At 42.1% G+C, this 16,263-nt stretch overlaps 1 protein-coding gene across 2 annotated transcripts in view; it reads right to left on the minus strand.

Moving 5' to 3' along the window:
* Positions 1-7,776: 7,776 nt before the first annotated feature.
* Positions 7,777-16,263, minus strand: part of arhgef40 (Rho guanine nucleotide exchange factor (GEF) 40) — a 44,839-nt gene continuing 36,352 nt past the window's right edge. Inside the window, exons 23-27 of one of the 2 annotated variants that reach the window (XM_014329753.2) lie at positions 15,582-15,762; positions 13,553-13,663; positions 10,628-10,737; positions 8,080-8,123; positions 7,777-7,902 (exon numbers count right to left, since the gene is read on the minus strand). In XM_014329753.2, coding sequence (XP_014185239.1) covers positions 8,097-8,123; positions 10,628-10,737; positions 13,553-13,663; positions 15,582-15,762 — 429 coding nt within the window. In that variant the 3' untranslated portion in view covers positions 7,777-7,902; positions 8,080-8,096. Of the gene's footprint in view, positions 7,903-8,079; positions 8,124-9,618; positions 10,738-13,552; positions 13,664-15,581; positions 15,763-16,263 lie in introns of those variants that run through there. The other variant, XM_042214781.1, reaches the window with a different exon arrangement.

A 16,263-nucleotide genomic window follows, 5' to 3' on the forward strand; every position in this document is an offset into this window, starting at 1 on the left:
CCAGTGTGGCTGCAAAACAAGCCCAAATCATCACTACTCTGCTACCATGCTTCAGAGTTATACTTGGTTTTCACTAAATGTGGTGCTGTGAATTATGGCAAAAGTCTTTGTGGTTCAATATGATGCAACTTTGCTGCCATATATATATATATACATACATATATATATATATATTCATTACACTTTCAGCCACTGTATGCCATCAGTTTTAGAGCTATATCAACTTGCACTGAAAGTAAGATCCTATTATTGCTTGGCTGGAAATAAGAAGTTATTTGACAGGTCTTGATTTAGCTCAAATATTTTCAGGAGATCTTTGCCCTCAGCTTTATCTGCTCCGGCTGGGTCTGCATTTTAAGCTCCCAAATGCTGAGTTAAACACAGACTTTGTTTTTTTGTTTTCTTTCTGCAGTGTGCTCTCATGTTCACTTGCAAGCTGCACCATGGCTTAGAGAGTGAACAGTTAAAGGGCAAATGACAACAACAACAACAACAACAACAACAAATAAGCCAGTCAAATCTACAGTATGTGGGCCAGGGTGCATGCGGAGTGACAAAGCCCACGCGCCTCATCCGCGAGCTCTCAAAGAGAGTTCCAGAGTGAAATTCAAAATATATGACATTAACAAAAAAGCCACTTTGGGAAGTATTTCTCTTTACATTTCAGGTGCGTTCATATTCTTTCTTTTCAGCAAACAAGAGCTGTAGTATAAAAAGCATTTAGGCGTAACCTCTGTTCCTACTTTTCCGCATGACGTGCAGAAGAAATCACAAGTGTGAATGTTTCTCAGCTCCAGTCCTTGGTTTTAACATTTTAAACGTGTTGTGCTCTGAAGGTAAATGTTGGCTGGGAAATTCAAATGTCTTTGCTGACGCAGAACATATCTCCTGGATCAGCCATTGTAAGCCCGCTATTGTGTATCTGAGAGTGACTGACTAAAGTCTGTGGCATATGTGCCGTGCATGCCTGCCTCAGTGTGTGCACATAGTAAATCACTTTGTGTATACGAGCGTGTGCATGAGCATGTTTTGCACGTCAGCAGGTTATATATGTGTATACAAGTGCATATAAGCTCCGTCTGCTGATGTCCCCACAACTGTACTCCGTGCATTTTGGCCTTGCGCGTGCATGTATGCGTGTGTGTGTATGAGTGTGTGCTCGTCTCCCCCTTTTTTCTCTATCTGTTTGTGTTTGTGTGTGTGTATGCACACTACATATGTGTATGTGTTTGCGGCTGCCACAATGGCATCATCACCCGCCCCTGACGCTTTGATTGTTTTCTCCGCCGCAGCAGAAATACACCAATTAATATGCAGAGAGTGAGTGAGACAGAGATGCACACACACACACACACACACACACACACACACATACAAAAACAAAACAAAACCAAAAAAAAGAGAAACAGCCGTAGGGAGGGAGATGAGGAGGGAGGTGCAATGGAAAGAAGAGTGAGGAGGGGAGGTGGGGGGTGGGCAGAAGAGATGGCACAGAGAAGGAGAGAGAGGTAAAGAATAGGGGAGATGAAATGAAAGATGAGGAAAGTATATGTGTGTGTGTGAGAGAGAGAGGGAAAGGGAGAGAAACAGAGAGCAAAAGGGGGAGAGAGATGGAGTGAGATAAGGTGGCGAGGGTGGAGGGGATGATGGGGAGGGGGCGCATAGATGGTGGGGATGAAATCTGATAGATGTTTGAGTAAAAACAAGAGAAGGAGAGAAAGAGAAAAGAGTGAGGGATGGGGCTGAGGTGATGGAGGAGGAGGGGATCAATATGTACATATTCAGTGAGATATGTTGGCAAATCAATTGAAAGGAGGGGTGGAGGAATTGATCTGGGGGCTGGTGGAGGAGGAGGAGGTAGAGGTGGGAGAAGGGTGGCGGGGGGGGGTCACAAGGAGGAAGGGAGGGAGGGAGAGAAGGAGGTGATGGAGGAGGAGTGCAGAGGTGGAGTGATATGTGGCTACGGCTGCTGTCCTTTTTGTCGCAGTGTCAGGGTATTGATACTGTAATACACCCCCCCACTTCACCCCAACACACACACACACCATCTCACCCCCCATCACAATGCTGCCGTGACAACGTCTGTCGCGGCGACGCCTACTGGCACAATGCAGCCACAATACTGAGGGCACTGAAGCATCTCTCACACACACACACACACTCAGAGAGAGAGCAGAGCAGGCCACAGAGAAAGAGAAAAAAAGGAGGGAGGGAATAAAAAGAAAAAAGGGGGGAGGGAGGGGTGAGATATAAGGAGGGAGAGGAGGAGATTAAGAGGGAGGAAGATGGATGGATAAAAAAGGAGAGAGAAAAGGATGGAGATGGAGAGGAAAAGGGGGTGGGGGTGTGGATTGATGGAGAGACAGGAGCGAAGGGAGGGACGGAAGGAATGAAGGAGGGAGGTGGAGGAGAGATATGGTGGGATAATATTACATGTGTAAAATGCCGGAGGGTGTGTGCCCATAGAAACATGTTTAATGGCTTTTATGATTGCGGGGAAGGTTGTGTGAGGTGTGTGTTTTTTTGGCACAGTGATGTATGCGGCGTACGGGTGCGAACAACAAAGTGTTTTGTGACAAATGTGTGACGATGCCCACGTGTTTGCATGGACAGTGCACTGCGTACCTGTGTCTAGACGGCGTGGGTAAACACAACGCACAAAAGCCCGCACATGCATATGCGGTTGTTGTTTTAGGATTTTAGGGCAATTTGTATCAATTTTAGACCTCTTGCATCCTAAGTGCCTAAATGTTTCAGCAACATTTGAAAAAAAAAAAGAAAAAAGAAGCATAATCTGTGAGACCAACTGGAAACATTTTCCAAAAAAACGGCACATTTGTCCTCTTTAGTTGGCATGAATGCAACATGTTGTTGACTGTCGTGACATGTTTTGCCCATTTTGGACATGGTTTTTTGAAGAAGTGAGGGTGAGAAAGGTTGAATTTCATGAGAAAATCCTAACAATAACAAAACCAAAACTGGCCGTTACACCTGAAATCATTTGTCAGGTTTTAAAGTTTCCTCCTCTGTGCTTGAAATCACTGGTGTCGAACTTCTACTCAGAGCAGAAAAATCAAAAGAAATAATTTATTTTTTAAAGAAAGAAAAAAAACTGACTGCTTTGACCTCCCTTTGCCAAAATGTCTGCGCTGGCATATTACTGTATCTGCCCCCCCCCTCAACATGCACTCTCATTTACAAAAGAAACGCTTGGCTGGCTGCCTATAAGTCAGTTTATCCGCGTGAGATGACCAACGTCCTTTTTTTCCCCCTTTTCCCCCCTAACACTATCTCATACAGTGTGTGTGTGTGTATGATCTATAGTCCCCCCACCCTTCTCCTACTTCCATCACCCTCTCCCCTCCTCCCTCCCTCACCCTAACCCTTCTTAATATGATGTAAAAAGCTAATCGCATGCAAATGTCTGTTGTCCCGGTAACCGGGCCTGAAAAATCCCTTTGATGTTTCCCCCGACTCATTCTCTTCACGTTCTCTTTGTTCGCCACAGTCTCGCTGCTTTGTCAACATCCCCCCTTTTACCCCGCTCACTCTCTCTCCTTCATCCTTCCTGCAGCTCTCTCGGCCCTCGCTCTTGGTTCTCTACATTAGGAAAGAAAGAAGAAGAAGGAGGAGGAGGAGGAAAAAAAAGTTCTAACTCTACTTTGTGTCTCCCTCTTTCTATAAGCCCCCCTTTTCTATTCTTCCACTTCTTTTTTTCCCTCCCCCTGCCTGGTTACCCCCCCACCCACCCACCCGCCCGCTCTCGTGCTCCTGCTCTCCCCTTGACTGTGCCTCTCTGTCTGTCTGCCCCTTCGCCCTCGCTCATTTCCCATCATTCCCACCTACTGTCTCCTGTCCTTCTCTTCTGTCGATCCCTTTCTCTCGCTCTCTCAGTTCTGCCCCTTCCTGTCCCCCCCTCCTGCTCCTCCTTCTTCTTTACCCAGCCTTTATCTCTCATTCCTCTCTCTGTGTCCCTCACATGCACAGATGGACACACACTCATGCTCTCAAAGTGCACTCCCCTCCTTTCGAGAATTTGATCCCTGGAACTATTTGATATGGCGCTGCACTGTAGTTATCTAATCATTCGGGGTTTTGTGAGGCAGCAGCACAGCTGGCTTCCAGAGGAGACCCCGGCACTCATTACTGCAAGTTTTTTTTTTTTTTTTTTGGAGGGGGGTTACAAGGTTACAGGCCTCATTTTGAGGTTTACACCCTGCTGCAAAAGGTTCAAGCGCAACAAACCACCCACCCACCCAGCTCTTCAGATCCCCCTCTGTTGAGGCTGGGAACTTTAATTCAGTTTTATTTAAAAAAAAAAAAATCAAGTACATACAACATGCATGTCAAACAATCCACATTGCTTCCAAAAAATGTAAACATCAGGCAAAGTGTTTCATACAAAAAATAAAAAATAAAGAGAGACGTTTCTATACATTAATACTGCCTTACAAAGTGCCATACAAAAGTGAGAGATTCTGCATATGACAATTTATGCTGCAGTAGGAATGAAAGATGGTGTTCATTACATTGCTTCCAATATAATGCAATGTACCAAACAGCTAAAGGCTATGAAGTTTACAGACTTCTCCGAGCCAACAAATTACATATTGATTCAGAAACGGCTCAATAGCCATTTGCAATTTGTGAATTTGGATGCAGATATGAAACGTGCTAAATCTGATAACAGCGAAAAACCGCTGCTGCTGCTGTCTGCAGACATGAGCTTGACCTCCTGCTGCTGCCGGCATTCGCTACCTGCCGGTCTCATATTGTACCTTAAGCATGGTATTGTCTGATACACATGCTACTCAATCAAAGCGGCGAGTGCATGTTTATTGGTTTTACTGCCTGAATGCTTGCCGTCATGAAATATGAATAACACAGTGAAATGCTGAAACCTTTCGGGGCCGTGTCATGAGATAAAATGGTATGTTTTGTGTATCTTGTGCATCTTTTTGCACATTTCCTTATAATTCATTTCAACTTCAGAGAATGAGGACATAGCTTTCTGTGTATGGGCCCACCAACAACAAGTCTCCACAGAGTAGTACAGGAAGTGCAAGCTTGTCTAATCTTTTTCTTCTGTTAGTGTTGAGGTTTGATATCTCAAAGAAAAATGTGACATTCTAGAGAAAAAAACAACAACTGTTTTGTTCATGGTATAAGTTAGATAAGAAAATTGACTTGAACCTCAATATTAAATATTAGGGATTTATGCAACTAGTCGACTAGACATAGCTGCCCTTTGACACTAACCTGATAGCTGAATCCTTCTGTGTCCAACTTTTAGGAAGCAAATGATCAATGTAAAACCACATTAAGATTTGATCCACTCTCTGTGACATCACAGAGGCCCGAGTAGTCAAAACTGTCTCAAACAGTGTTTATTGGCAGTCTGAAGCCTAAACCTTTGTGCCATGCATGTACTGTGACCCCATTATTTGGCCACTGGTATTTGAACGCCTGCCTGGAAAAAACAAGGCTACTGTTGCTAGCACCGCTTGGATTAGCTAAACTCTGCAAACTTATCTGACGTTGTGTGCGTTTGCAATTTTATACACAGCGCACATTTCAGCAACATTTAAGGCATGATTTGATTAACGAGGAACATGACTAGGTATTTATTGTATCTCCTAAGATGTAAATGAAATATTTGTTTGGCTAATGTTTAGCATGAAACTTTAAAGTAAAGAGTTTTAAATTATTTCTGAGGTTTTCTGTCTTTTATGCTAGTCGACTAGTTTCTATTTTCTTTCATTTAAAGAACTTGTAAAGTAGTTGCCTGGAAGATACCTACTGAATACAAACTAGCAGTAGGTTAGCGGACATTAGCCTAAGCCTGCTGACAAAACTATGCTAGCTACTTTGTTTCCAATCTTTATGCTAAAGTAATCACCTGACAGTCATTATCAGTAAGTGTTATAAGACAAAATCAAATAAAGCAATATTTTTTATCATATTTTAACAGCATTAGCAAGAAAAAACACCATGTCTTCTTTAAAACTTCCACATTCCCCCTCAGAAGTATATGAAAACCATGATTTTGGAACTATGACTTCCAGATTTAAGAATTCTTTAGAAGAATGCATGAACGTATATTTAAAAAAAAAAAAAAAAAAAAAAAAAAGCTTTAGCTGCGCTGTCAGCATTTTAGGTATCTGTATTGAGTCTAGCTTTCCTTCCATTTCTCATTTCTGTATACAGACAACATACCTTTAAAATTCAGGATAAAGAAATCAGGGTCATACCATGTTCCCAGAGTCCTTTGTTTCCCAGCTTCCCAGCATATAATAGGATCCCAAATTCGCTTAATATGATGTGGGTCTAACCCAAACACAACAGGAGGATTGATGTGCGTTAAAAGAGTATAGAATTGCCAAACATAGGACCCTGGGAACATAAATACAGTTCTGAGGAATCCCATGTCAACCAATCTGAACTAGACTTTCCAAACGGTAATTTTCTACGGGGGCAAACATGAAAATAATAGTTTTGGGATATTTTAGGAAAATGTCTTCCTTTAAGCAAGAAGCTAAGAGATTAGATTTAATTAATTCTCTGAAAAGAATTAGATGTAGTTCATGTCTTCTAGCCACAAGAATAAAAGCAGTAAAACCACAAATTAGCACAACAAACAGACCCACCTTTCTCCATTTTATGGAGACAGCATTCCAATGAGGAATGCCCGTACTAAATGTACAGAAATCATCATTGCACAGTCACCCATTTTATACCTTTGGCATATAGAATATGGCATTTTACACAGCAATGTTCTTCAGTACTCCGAAGAACATTTTTAAGGCACCAATATGTTGCTGATGTAAGTTACACTTTAAAGAAGACTAAATACCATTTTGCCTTTAAATTGTGGCCACTGTTAATAAAGAAAAACAACACGTTAGCTTAAATGAAACACTCTAACACAATGTATAACAGTCTGATATGATGCTGTAAATCCTTCCTGGTCTTCATCAAGGCAAAGCTCACGGCATGCGTTTCAAATGTAACCTTGCCTGTCGTTGATGTGGTCACTGTACCAGGCTCGAAACTGGTCACAGTGAGTGTGCGGGCATGAGAATGTGAACAGTGCTCCACTGTCTTGTAACAATAAGAGTGACTGCATGTGTTGAGGGACATTGTGTGTTGTGTGTGTGAATGTGAGCGTGTATATATGCTCACACCACCCTTGCTTAATTTACATAGATGCAATCGCACCTAGGCTATGCCACGCATTTTTACACAGGTAGGGAAAACGAAAAAAAGCGTACAGTACTCCATTCTGCGTTATGAAAATGATAAAGAACATAACACATTCTAAATCTGCAATCCAACAGTGGATTTACGCCCTGCATATTACTTCCCGTTTATTATCAGATGCTGGAGCATGTGATGCGTACAGTCAGCCAGCCGAGGCAGTCAGTGGTTCAGACCAAGTGGTTTGGCCTAGTGGGGAGTCGTGGGGCAGACAATGGCCGCACTGTGTGGCTGAAGTGCCTTTGGTGTCAATGACTCTGCCAGCAACTGAGACTGGCAGATCCAAAATGGCGGAGCGCAGAGAGTCCCGCTGGTGCTTGTCATGATTTAAACAGGACAGTTTTGATCCTTTTTGGATGCAGATTTTCTTTGGTGGGGGGTCATATCAGAGCTGGGAGGTTTTAAAAGTGGAGAAAAGCAGTGCTGTGCTGCGCCGCTTAATCTGCTGGCACTTTATTTATTTTAAAGAGACGGACAGGGAAAGGGGAAGGAGAGAAAGCATGTGGGAGAAGTTCAAAAGGGTGATGAGGAGGGCTCTCTCTCTCATTTTGTCTTCTTCCTCTTCAAAGTCCAGTTTGGCTCGCCCAGAGGTGGAACAGAGATATTTAAAAACTTCAAAAAAATAAAAAATCTGAGGTCCAGTTTCTGGTTGAAGCGACAGAAAGAGAAGAAAATATTAATAGTGACACATGCAGAAATCCCCAGAATAAAGAATGACTAAAATAAATGCGATCAGCGTGGGAATGCAGTGACATGAGCAGCGCATGTAAAGCGGCAGAGTGCAGAAAAAAAAGAAACGTGTGATAAACAGAGTAAACTTACGCTTATTGAGATGACAGTCACACAGCTGTAGAGGGAGACTGGCTCTGAGGAGGAAGAAACAGTCGCATTTTTACATTCGGCGCTTAAGTGTGCGTACACACCAAAAATGTGCGTGCACCCGTGCGCAAGTGGCAAATCCTCCCTCTGTTGTTGAATATGTGCATATCGCTGTCTGCGTGTTTGCCCTATCTGTTTGGGCTGCGTGTGTCCGTCTGTCTGTCAATCTGTTCCCAGCGCTGTCTGTTTGCTAATCTGTCATATTCTGTTTGCTAGATAAGGAGATTGTGAGAATGTGTGTGTGTTTGTGTGTGTGCACACTGAGCAAATTCATTTAAACTCTACCATGGCGATGGCAGGCAGGTATTGCTGTTTGCTTACAGCCAGATTCATGCAGTGTTTTCACTTTACAAACATACAGAAATGCTTTGACTGGTTTAAAGGATGCCTTTTTAACACAGATCAGCTCAGTGTGAATGAATGACTTTCTTCACCATATCACCACTATGTTACATACAAATGATTCAAAGTACATAGTGATGTGCAAAAGTCTTGAACCATGAAATAAGTGCGATGATTTACTGAAACGTGTAATCGTGCATGGAAATGCAGCATGTAAGGGTTTATGGAATCTAATGAGCTTGAAAGCCAAAATTTGGTACGACCACCTTTAGTCTTTAGCACAGTCTGAGCACGCTTAGGCAGCTTTCTTGTCGTTTCTTTAAGTAGTCTTCAGGAATAGTTCTGCAGACATTCAAAGCTTTTATTCAGATGTTGGCTGTGTTTCGTTTCATTCTCTGTTAGTCTTTAATCCCACACTGCTTCTGTAATGTTGAGGTCTGGGCTCTGTCATGGCTGGTAGAAAAATACACAGTGATGCACTATCGAGGTATTGGAAGGCATTGGAAGTGTGTTTGGGATCACTGTCATGCTGAAAAGTGAAGCTGTTGCCAGTCAGATGTTGTTCAGATGACATTGCATGGCAGATCAAAATCTGATGGAATTATAAACACAGGAAAGCACCATCTATTTTGTCACCACTCGCTGGAATGTGGCCTCAAGCCACGATCGAGCGTCGCCCTCATACATTTACACAAGAACTGGACTGATTTCCAGTCCAGTTCTTGTGTAATTTGACATTTCTGTGAGGCTTCATTGAGCCCAGATGCATCTCTCAGGTGCTGTGTCAGGTCTTTAGTGCACATGACTCTCAAATAACTTTACTATTCATCTATTATAGATAGCTTATAGGTCTTTTTGTCTTTCATCCTCGACTTGTCCAGTTACTTCAAATTTCTAAGCACATGCTGCACAAAAACAAGCTGAGATATGTCAGGGTTTCAGCTAATAGCTCTGTGGGAATCACCTTGTTGGTGCAAAGATTCTATATCCCTGGCATTTTTCATAGATTCGACTAAAGAAATTGGAATTTTTGTTTGTAACAGGCCACCAGTAAAAGGTCCCAAAAGATTTAAAATTGGCTCATTGCTTATTTATCCGTTATGTGTAGACACAAAACTGATTAGGTGCCTTTTTTTTTTCTTCTTTTAAACGCTCGAATAAGTTATAGGTCAGTGTCCAGCTTCAAGATCACTTTAAAAGTTACAAGATAAGCGAGAAAATGGGAAGTAAAGTACAGAGATGAAAGGTGGCTTAAGATTGTTGCAAAATCAATGTTTGTAGACTAATGTTTTAAAGCACTTAGAAAACATAAAAAAAAACAAAAGCAGGTGTCACAAGCAAAGAGTAGTTTAGTGACCTGTCAATCACAAGAAGCCATACTCTGGTTTATCATTTTATAATCTAGAACTAATTTAGATAGTGAACATCATGGTTTATTAAATAAGACCGGAAACTAGCCATTCAGGCCACAAACCCATCAGAATAATGTTGACATAAGGTCATAAAACAAATGACAAGATGGGTCATTTTCTCATGTTCTTCCACAGTCAGAGTTATTTCAGCTACCAGGAGTCGTCCATGCTTACCATTAGAAAGAAGGCAAATCTGCTGGCTATGTTCATCTTTTAAATACAGTCTCTTCTTCTATAGTGTCCTTTAAACACACCTCTGTGCTCTTCGCTAAATAATTTAAAAAAAAATGCTTAGAAATAAAAATGTTTGCTCTGGAGTAATTTGTATGTCTTCAGCCGGCAGTAGCCCACAGATTAAAGGAAATAAGGCAAAGAGAAACAGAACTCTGTGGGCGTTCATGGCTAACATCTTGATACTAATGACAAAGTCATGTTTGTAGGAGTTTAGAAGGGTTGCCTACAACCATATTTAGCTCTGCAAACTAAAGCCTGGGCTTTTAAAAAGGGACTTTTTCAGCAAAGCTCCCCTTCCTAAAAGGCTCTAGAAAACCTAAGAAGATCAAAAAAGACGCTTTCGTTTCCAGCGAGCAGAAAAAGCACATTTCTCACTTCACGTCTATATTAAAACACTGGTGAAGTGTTGAGTAATTACAGGATATAAAAATAGCTTTTATTCACCTCGGCGATCACATGTTATCTTTTGGGCTTGTTACACGTGTATACTTTCTTTAGCCCACCTGTGAGCAGCTTGTTGATCCAGAGCTTCTCCTGGGGTCCCTCCCAGACGCTGGAGATCCCCCCTCCTTCTGACTCCCGACAGAAGAAGTGTCTGAACAGCTACTGTGGACTGAAGGGGACAGGCAGAGAGAGTGGGGCTGTGTGACGGAGGTCTGTGCCAGACACAGTTAAAACAATCACATTTTGCCGGTGGAGGCACAAATAATAACGCCTTCCTGCGTTTTGAGTAAAATGCACATGCATGGAACAGCTGCGTTTTTAACCTTGTGCACGTTCGCGGTTTAACGGCGCTCGTGTTATAACGCTTTCCTGAAAGGAAAAAAGAGATGGAGCGCACGTACGCCAGAAACAAAGAGAGAGGAGTCAGAGTGAGATGGCATTTTTCCCATCCTGTTCAATGAATTTCTAACGCTGTGTTCTGTCCCACAGGACAATTCATGCATTGAAATTCTGAACTGCTGCACTCAATGAGACACCTGGTGAGCAGTATGTGCATTACACTGGGCCATGAATGAGAATCACTACGGCTCTGAGACAACAACGGCTGATGGAGGCTGAATGATGGCCCTGGAATCTAAAGGACTGTACTTTAGATTAGGTACTGTGATTTTATTTATTTTTTATTGTTTTATGGAACTATGTGCCTGCACCCTTTTTGAAAAATGCAGTTTGACATGTGATACAATTACTAGTATCAGATTGCGTTGTTCATTCAGCAGCATGCTGTGAACCAGTTACTAACCACCCCATATGTATCCATTGTCTCTAAGGCTTTGTCCTCCATGCCCTCGGGAGTCTCTAAATTTCTCTTACTGCTTAAACACTGAACAGCTTTTTTAAAGACCGATTAAAATCCACTGGAGTTCTTCCTCTGCTTGTGTTCTACCTCTCCGGCAAGTTTTCTGAAATTAAACCAGGTAACTTTTACACAGTCTTGCAGACCAATAAACACTCAATGTGGAGAGAGTTCATATTGGCCCTACAAGCAGGAAGATGGCACGCTGTCATAAAGGGATGGGCATGGACAGCGACAATACTCAGGTGGGCTGTGGAGTATAAATGATGCTCAGTTGGTACCGAGAGGCTCAAAGTGTGGCGACAAATCATGCTCCACAGCGTTGAACCGTTGACATGCTTTCATGTTGTTTAAGCCAAACTCTGACCCTACCATCTGAATACAGAAATGGAGACTCGGACAGCAGGCAACATTTTTATAGTCTTCTGTTGTGCAGACAGGAGTGGCACCTGGTGTGGTCTTCTACTGTTGTAGCCCATCTGCTTCAAGGTTTGATGTGTTTTGCATTCACAGATGCTCTTCTGCCTCTATTGTAATGAGTGTTTGTTTGTTTTTTGAGTTACTGCTGCCTTCCTATCAGCTCAAAGGAGTCTGGCCATTCTTCTCTGACCTTTGACATCAACAAAGAACTTTCACCCAGAGAACTGCTGCTCAATGTATATTCTCTCTTTTTTGGACCATTTTCTGTGAACCCTAGAGATGACTGTGTGGGAAAATCAGCAGTTTCTGAAACACTCGGAGCAGCCTGTGCGGCACCAACAACCATGCTATGTTCACAGTCACCTTTCTTTCTCATTCTCATGCTCATTTTGACCTTCAGCAGGTTGTCTCGACCACGTCTACTCGCCTAAATTGAGCTGCTACCATCTGATCAGCCGATTAGATATTTATGTGTAACTAAACAGTGTAGTACTTAATGAAATGTTCAGTGAGTATATATGATAATATCACAGTATTGCTGAAAACTGGATATATTATTGTAGTGCTGATTAATTCGCAGGTAGTTTTAACTTGTTCTCAAAGTGGGATAGGATTACAAGGGGGCTCCTTTGGAAATAGTTCTTCCCTGTAAAGGATCCCTTCAATTAACAAAACAATATGCAGTTGTAGAAAAAGTACAATGACAAAATGTTTTTTATTAAATTCTTTACTTTTTAACACTCTAAGTGAAACTTTTACCTGAAGGAAAAACTGAATCTGGGACTTATATTATTATTTATAACTTGTTGTTTTGTTACTAGGCCTCAGCCGCACAATGACTTGAAATCCAGATCATTAAAGGATAATGTTGGAATTTTGCCCAGCTCAGTTAGTGATCAGGACAAATTGGCTACATGAACCTAGCCTAGCAGTTTCAATAACGCACCCATGCGAGCGCCAGGCTGCACATTTTGTTTATGGAAGTGAGACAGTTTGTGTCACCGCTTTGAAAACAGTTTAAGGCAGACACACAGTAGCGAGGGCTGTGATGGGATTTGATCATGGCACAAGTAAAACGTGTTTCCACAGTTGAGCTTTTTGACTGCGCCGTATATTCTCCGCAGGCATGTCACAGCTCTTCAAAATTTCTCAGTGTGAGACAAATATCAAAAATTCATAGAGAAGCCCAGGGGTGCACGATTGGAAAGAAAAAAAAACAAGAAAAAGAAAGAAAGAAAATAAGAACAAAATAATATGTGTACCATATTATTACCTTGTCACATGGGGAGATACACCCAGGACCCGTTTTCTTTCCTATCTGTAATCTCAGGGCCACATCACTTTCAGCTCGGAGAGCAAATTCGAACAATCCAGTAATCCAATCTGGTCACATAAAACTGGGCGAATTCCCGAGGACACAGGTTGTACTGAAAAATGGTTTCAGCTTCCTTTATCTGCGAGCCGAGATGTGGAACAGCGCGCCTCAAACTAAGGAGTGCACCTAACTCAAACATAACGTCCTCCGCCAGATCACATGCTCACTTTTTAACGCTCGAGATAAGCTTAGTTTCCACAACAACGATTTAACACAGCCGGGAAATCAAAACATGAGATCATATTACATTATCATTCCCAATTCTACATGCACCTTTTTTTGTTAAGTCCAAGGCGCCTCAACATCTACAGGTTTGTTCCTTTTTAAACTTACTTTTGTCGCTGAGACTGTAGATGGAGTCCAACTCTGAGCCTGGAGTTCCTGTTGCATCCAACAGAAGCCTACTGGAAACTCCCATGCACAGTGACTCCTTCAAACACAACTCTGTGAGAGCAAAGGCACAAAAATAACTTCATGTTTACCTCATATTGCAAGCTCGTAGAATATTACCAGTTTTATTTTATTATTAGCTCAGAATATTGTGTTTGTTAGAACAATGCCATCTGAACAGAAGGTAACCACGCCTAAAAACGTGCCGAGCAACTTATTCAGCGTGATACTGCAATCTAAGCCGATGGCAGGAAGCAATGCTGAGGCGCAAGGCTTCATGGATAAAGGAAGGTAGAACGCCTTCATTCACGGCCAACACTTCCTTGTTTTTTGGAAAAATCAAAACAACAAACTGGGCCAGAGGCGATATTTTTACATGATCTCTACTTAAACATCCGCCACCAGATAGCTTATACACATAACAAAGGTGATGACTCAGTCTGAAGGACTTTAACCAAGTGTCCAGAAAATGAAAGGAGATTGGAACAGTGTTATAGTCTGCTTATGATCTGACAACTTGGCACAATGTCCTGTTTAAGGATCCAAATCAATACAGGAGACCTAGAGATCAACAGTGCCGTTTGTCTTCAGAGCAGCAAACTATGTTTGAAGTTGGACAAAGATAACCAGAGTAAATGAAAATGCAAGTTTTAATAATGATTTCGTTGATTAAGGAGAAAAAAGTTATCCAAACCTGTACGGCTATAAGTAAGTGCCCTCTAAACCTAATAACTGGTTGCTCCACCCTTGGTATCAAGAACTGCATTCAAGTCTTGGTGAACTGGCAGCGAGACTTTCACATCACTGTGGAGGAGCTTTGGCACCTCTTCTTTGCAGGATTGTTGTAATACAGATACATTGGAGGACTTTTGAGCATTAACGGGCAGTTTGAGATGCTTTGACATGACCTTAATCACTCCAAAAAAATTACTTGAGCTTAGATGGTCACACGATCTTGTTCAGGATTTTCTGGTAGAGAGCAGAATTCATGGTTCCATCAGTTACAACAAGTCGTCCTGAAGCAGCAAAGCAGCCCCGACCATCACACTACCACCACCATGTCTGAGTGCTGGTATGATGGGATTTTTAGGAATTGCTGTGTTAGTTTTTTGCAAATGTAACGGGACTCAAGCCTTGAAAAAGTTCAAATTCTGTCTCGTCAGAATATTTTCCCAACAGTTTTGGGAATCATCAAAATGTTTTCTGTGTTCTTCTTGGTCTGCTGTGGTTTTCTCCTTGAACTCTCCCATGGACGCCATTTTCATCCAGTCTCTTTCTTATTGTCGAATCAAGAACTCTGACCATATCTGAGGCAAGTGAAGCCTGTAGTTCTTTAATGTTCTTCTGGGGTTGTTTGTGACCTCCTGGATGAGTTTTTGATGTGATGTTGGAGTTACTTTGCTATACCATTTGTGAATAATGGCTCATATCGTGGTTCATAGAGTTCCAAAACCTTAAAAATGCTTTGTACCAGTTTCCAGACGGACATAATCAATGACTTTGTTTATCAGCCGTATCTTTTCGATCAGGACATGACGTGTTGCTTTTTGAGACCTTTTAGCCTGCTTCACTTCTATTGAAGTCATTTCTTGATTCATCAGGCCTGGCTGTGGTTTTTGAAACTGAACTCAGCTTTCTAAGAAATGTGATTAAATACAGTTAATTCAAGACTTAACAAAGGAGGGCAATTATTTTTGCACAACAGGGCCAAGATGGATTTTGACAGCTTTTGCCCCCCTTATGAAATAAAATCATCATTCAAAAAATACATATTACATCTACTCAGCTTATCTTTGTTGCTTATTAAAAACTGTTTGATGATCTGAAACGGTGCAAAACAGCAAACAAAAAAATGAAAATTAGGAAAAAGGAAAATGTTTTCAGTTTTTGTAACAGCACTGTTAAAATATACATTGTTCCTAAGCTGCTGAAGGAATACTGAGCTGTTGCTTATCGAGTTAAAGGTCTTTACCTGTATTGTTGATGGCATGTGTCCACAGCAGATGGGCTACGTCGTGAGTCCAGGCCTCTCGGTCTTCCCTGTCGCGCGCTTGCAGGGTGATGCAGTCTCTGGTCCTCGGGGCCTGTCGGACCCACACCTCGAACTTCACTCCCTCCTCGCCGACGCTCTGAGTCAGACCCATCTCATTCGTCTGCATGGAGAAGTGTTAAAATCACACACAAACTCTATGACAGGAAGTCTGCTTCTGACACAATCCCACTGCTGGAAATGCTTCATGTGGTTTAGGTGAGGGGAAAGGCAGGACACGTGACTGGGAATTCACCAGAGATTTGCCTGCTCTATTTTCACACGAGCACATCTGGACGTCACATTGCCTTTGTGCAAGGAATACGAGAGGTAAAAGGTTTCATGCCCCATCGGTATGCACTGGTCATCTGTGCTTGCACATCTCCATCAGGTGATGTTGTGATTCAAAAGAAAAATACAGAGTTAAACAGAGTTTATAGAGGAAAGAGGGGGGGAGATAAAGCAGCGCCCAAAAAACTTTAGAAACCTCAAATTTAGGTTGCTTTCAACAGAATCTAGACAGAAAGCAGATTTTACAGATAAGACAAAGTGCTGGAGATGGTGTGAAGGAGAAGTGTGTGTGTGTGTGTGTGTGTGTGTGTGTGTGTGTGTGTGTGTGTGTGTG

Source organism: Haplochromis burtoni, unplaced genomic scaffold, assembly GCF_018398535.1.
Source record: "Haplochromis burtoni strain Fernald_Lab_line unplaced genomic scaffold, NCSU_Asbu1 Contig_609, whole genome shotgun sequence".
NCBI classification, from domain to species: Eukaryota; Metazoa; Chordata; class Actinopteri; order Cichliformes; family Cichlidae; genus Haplochromis; species Haplochromis burtoni.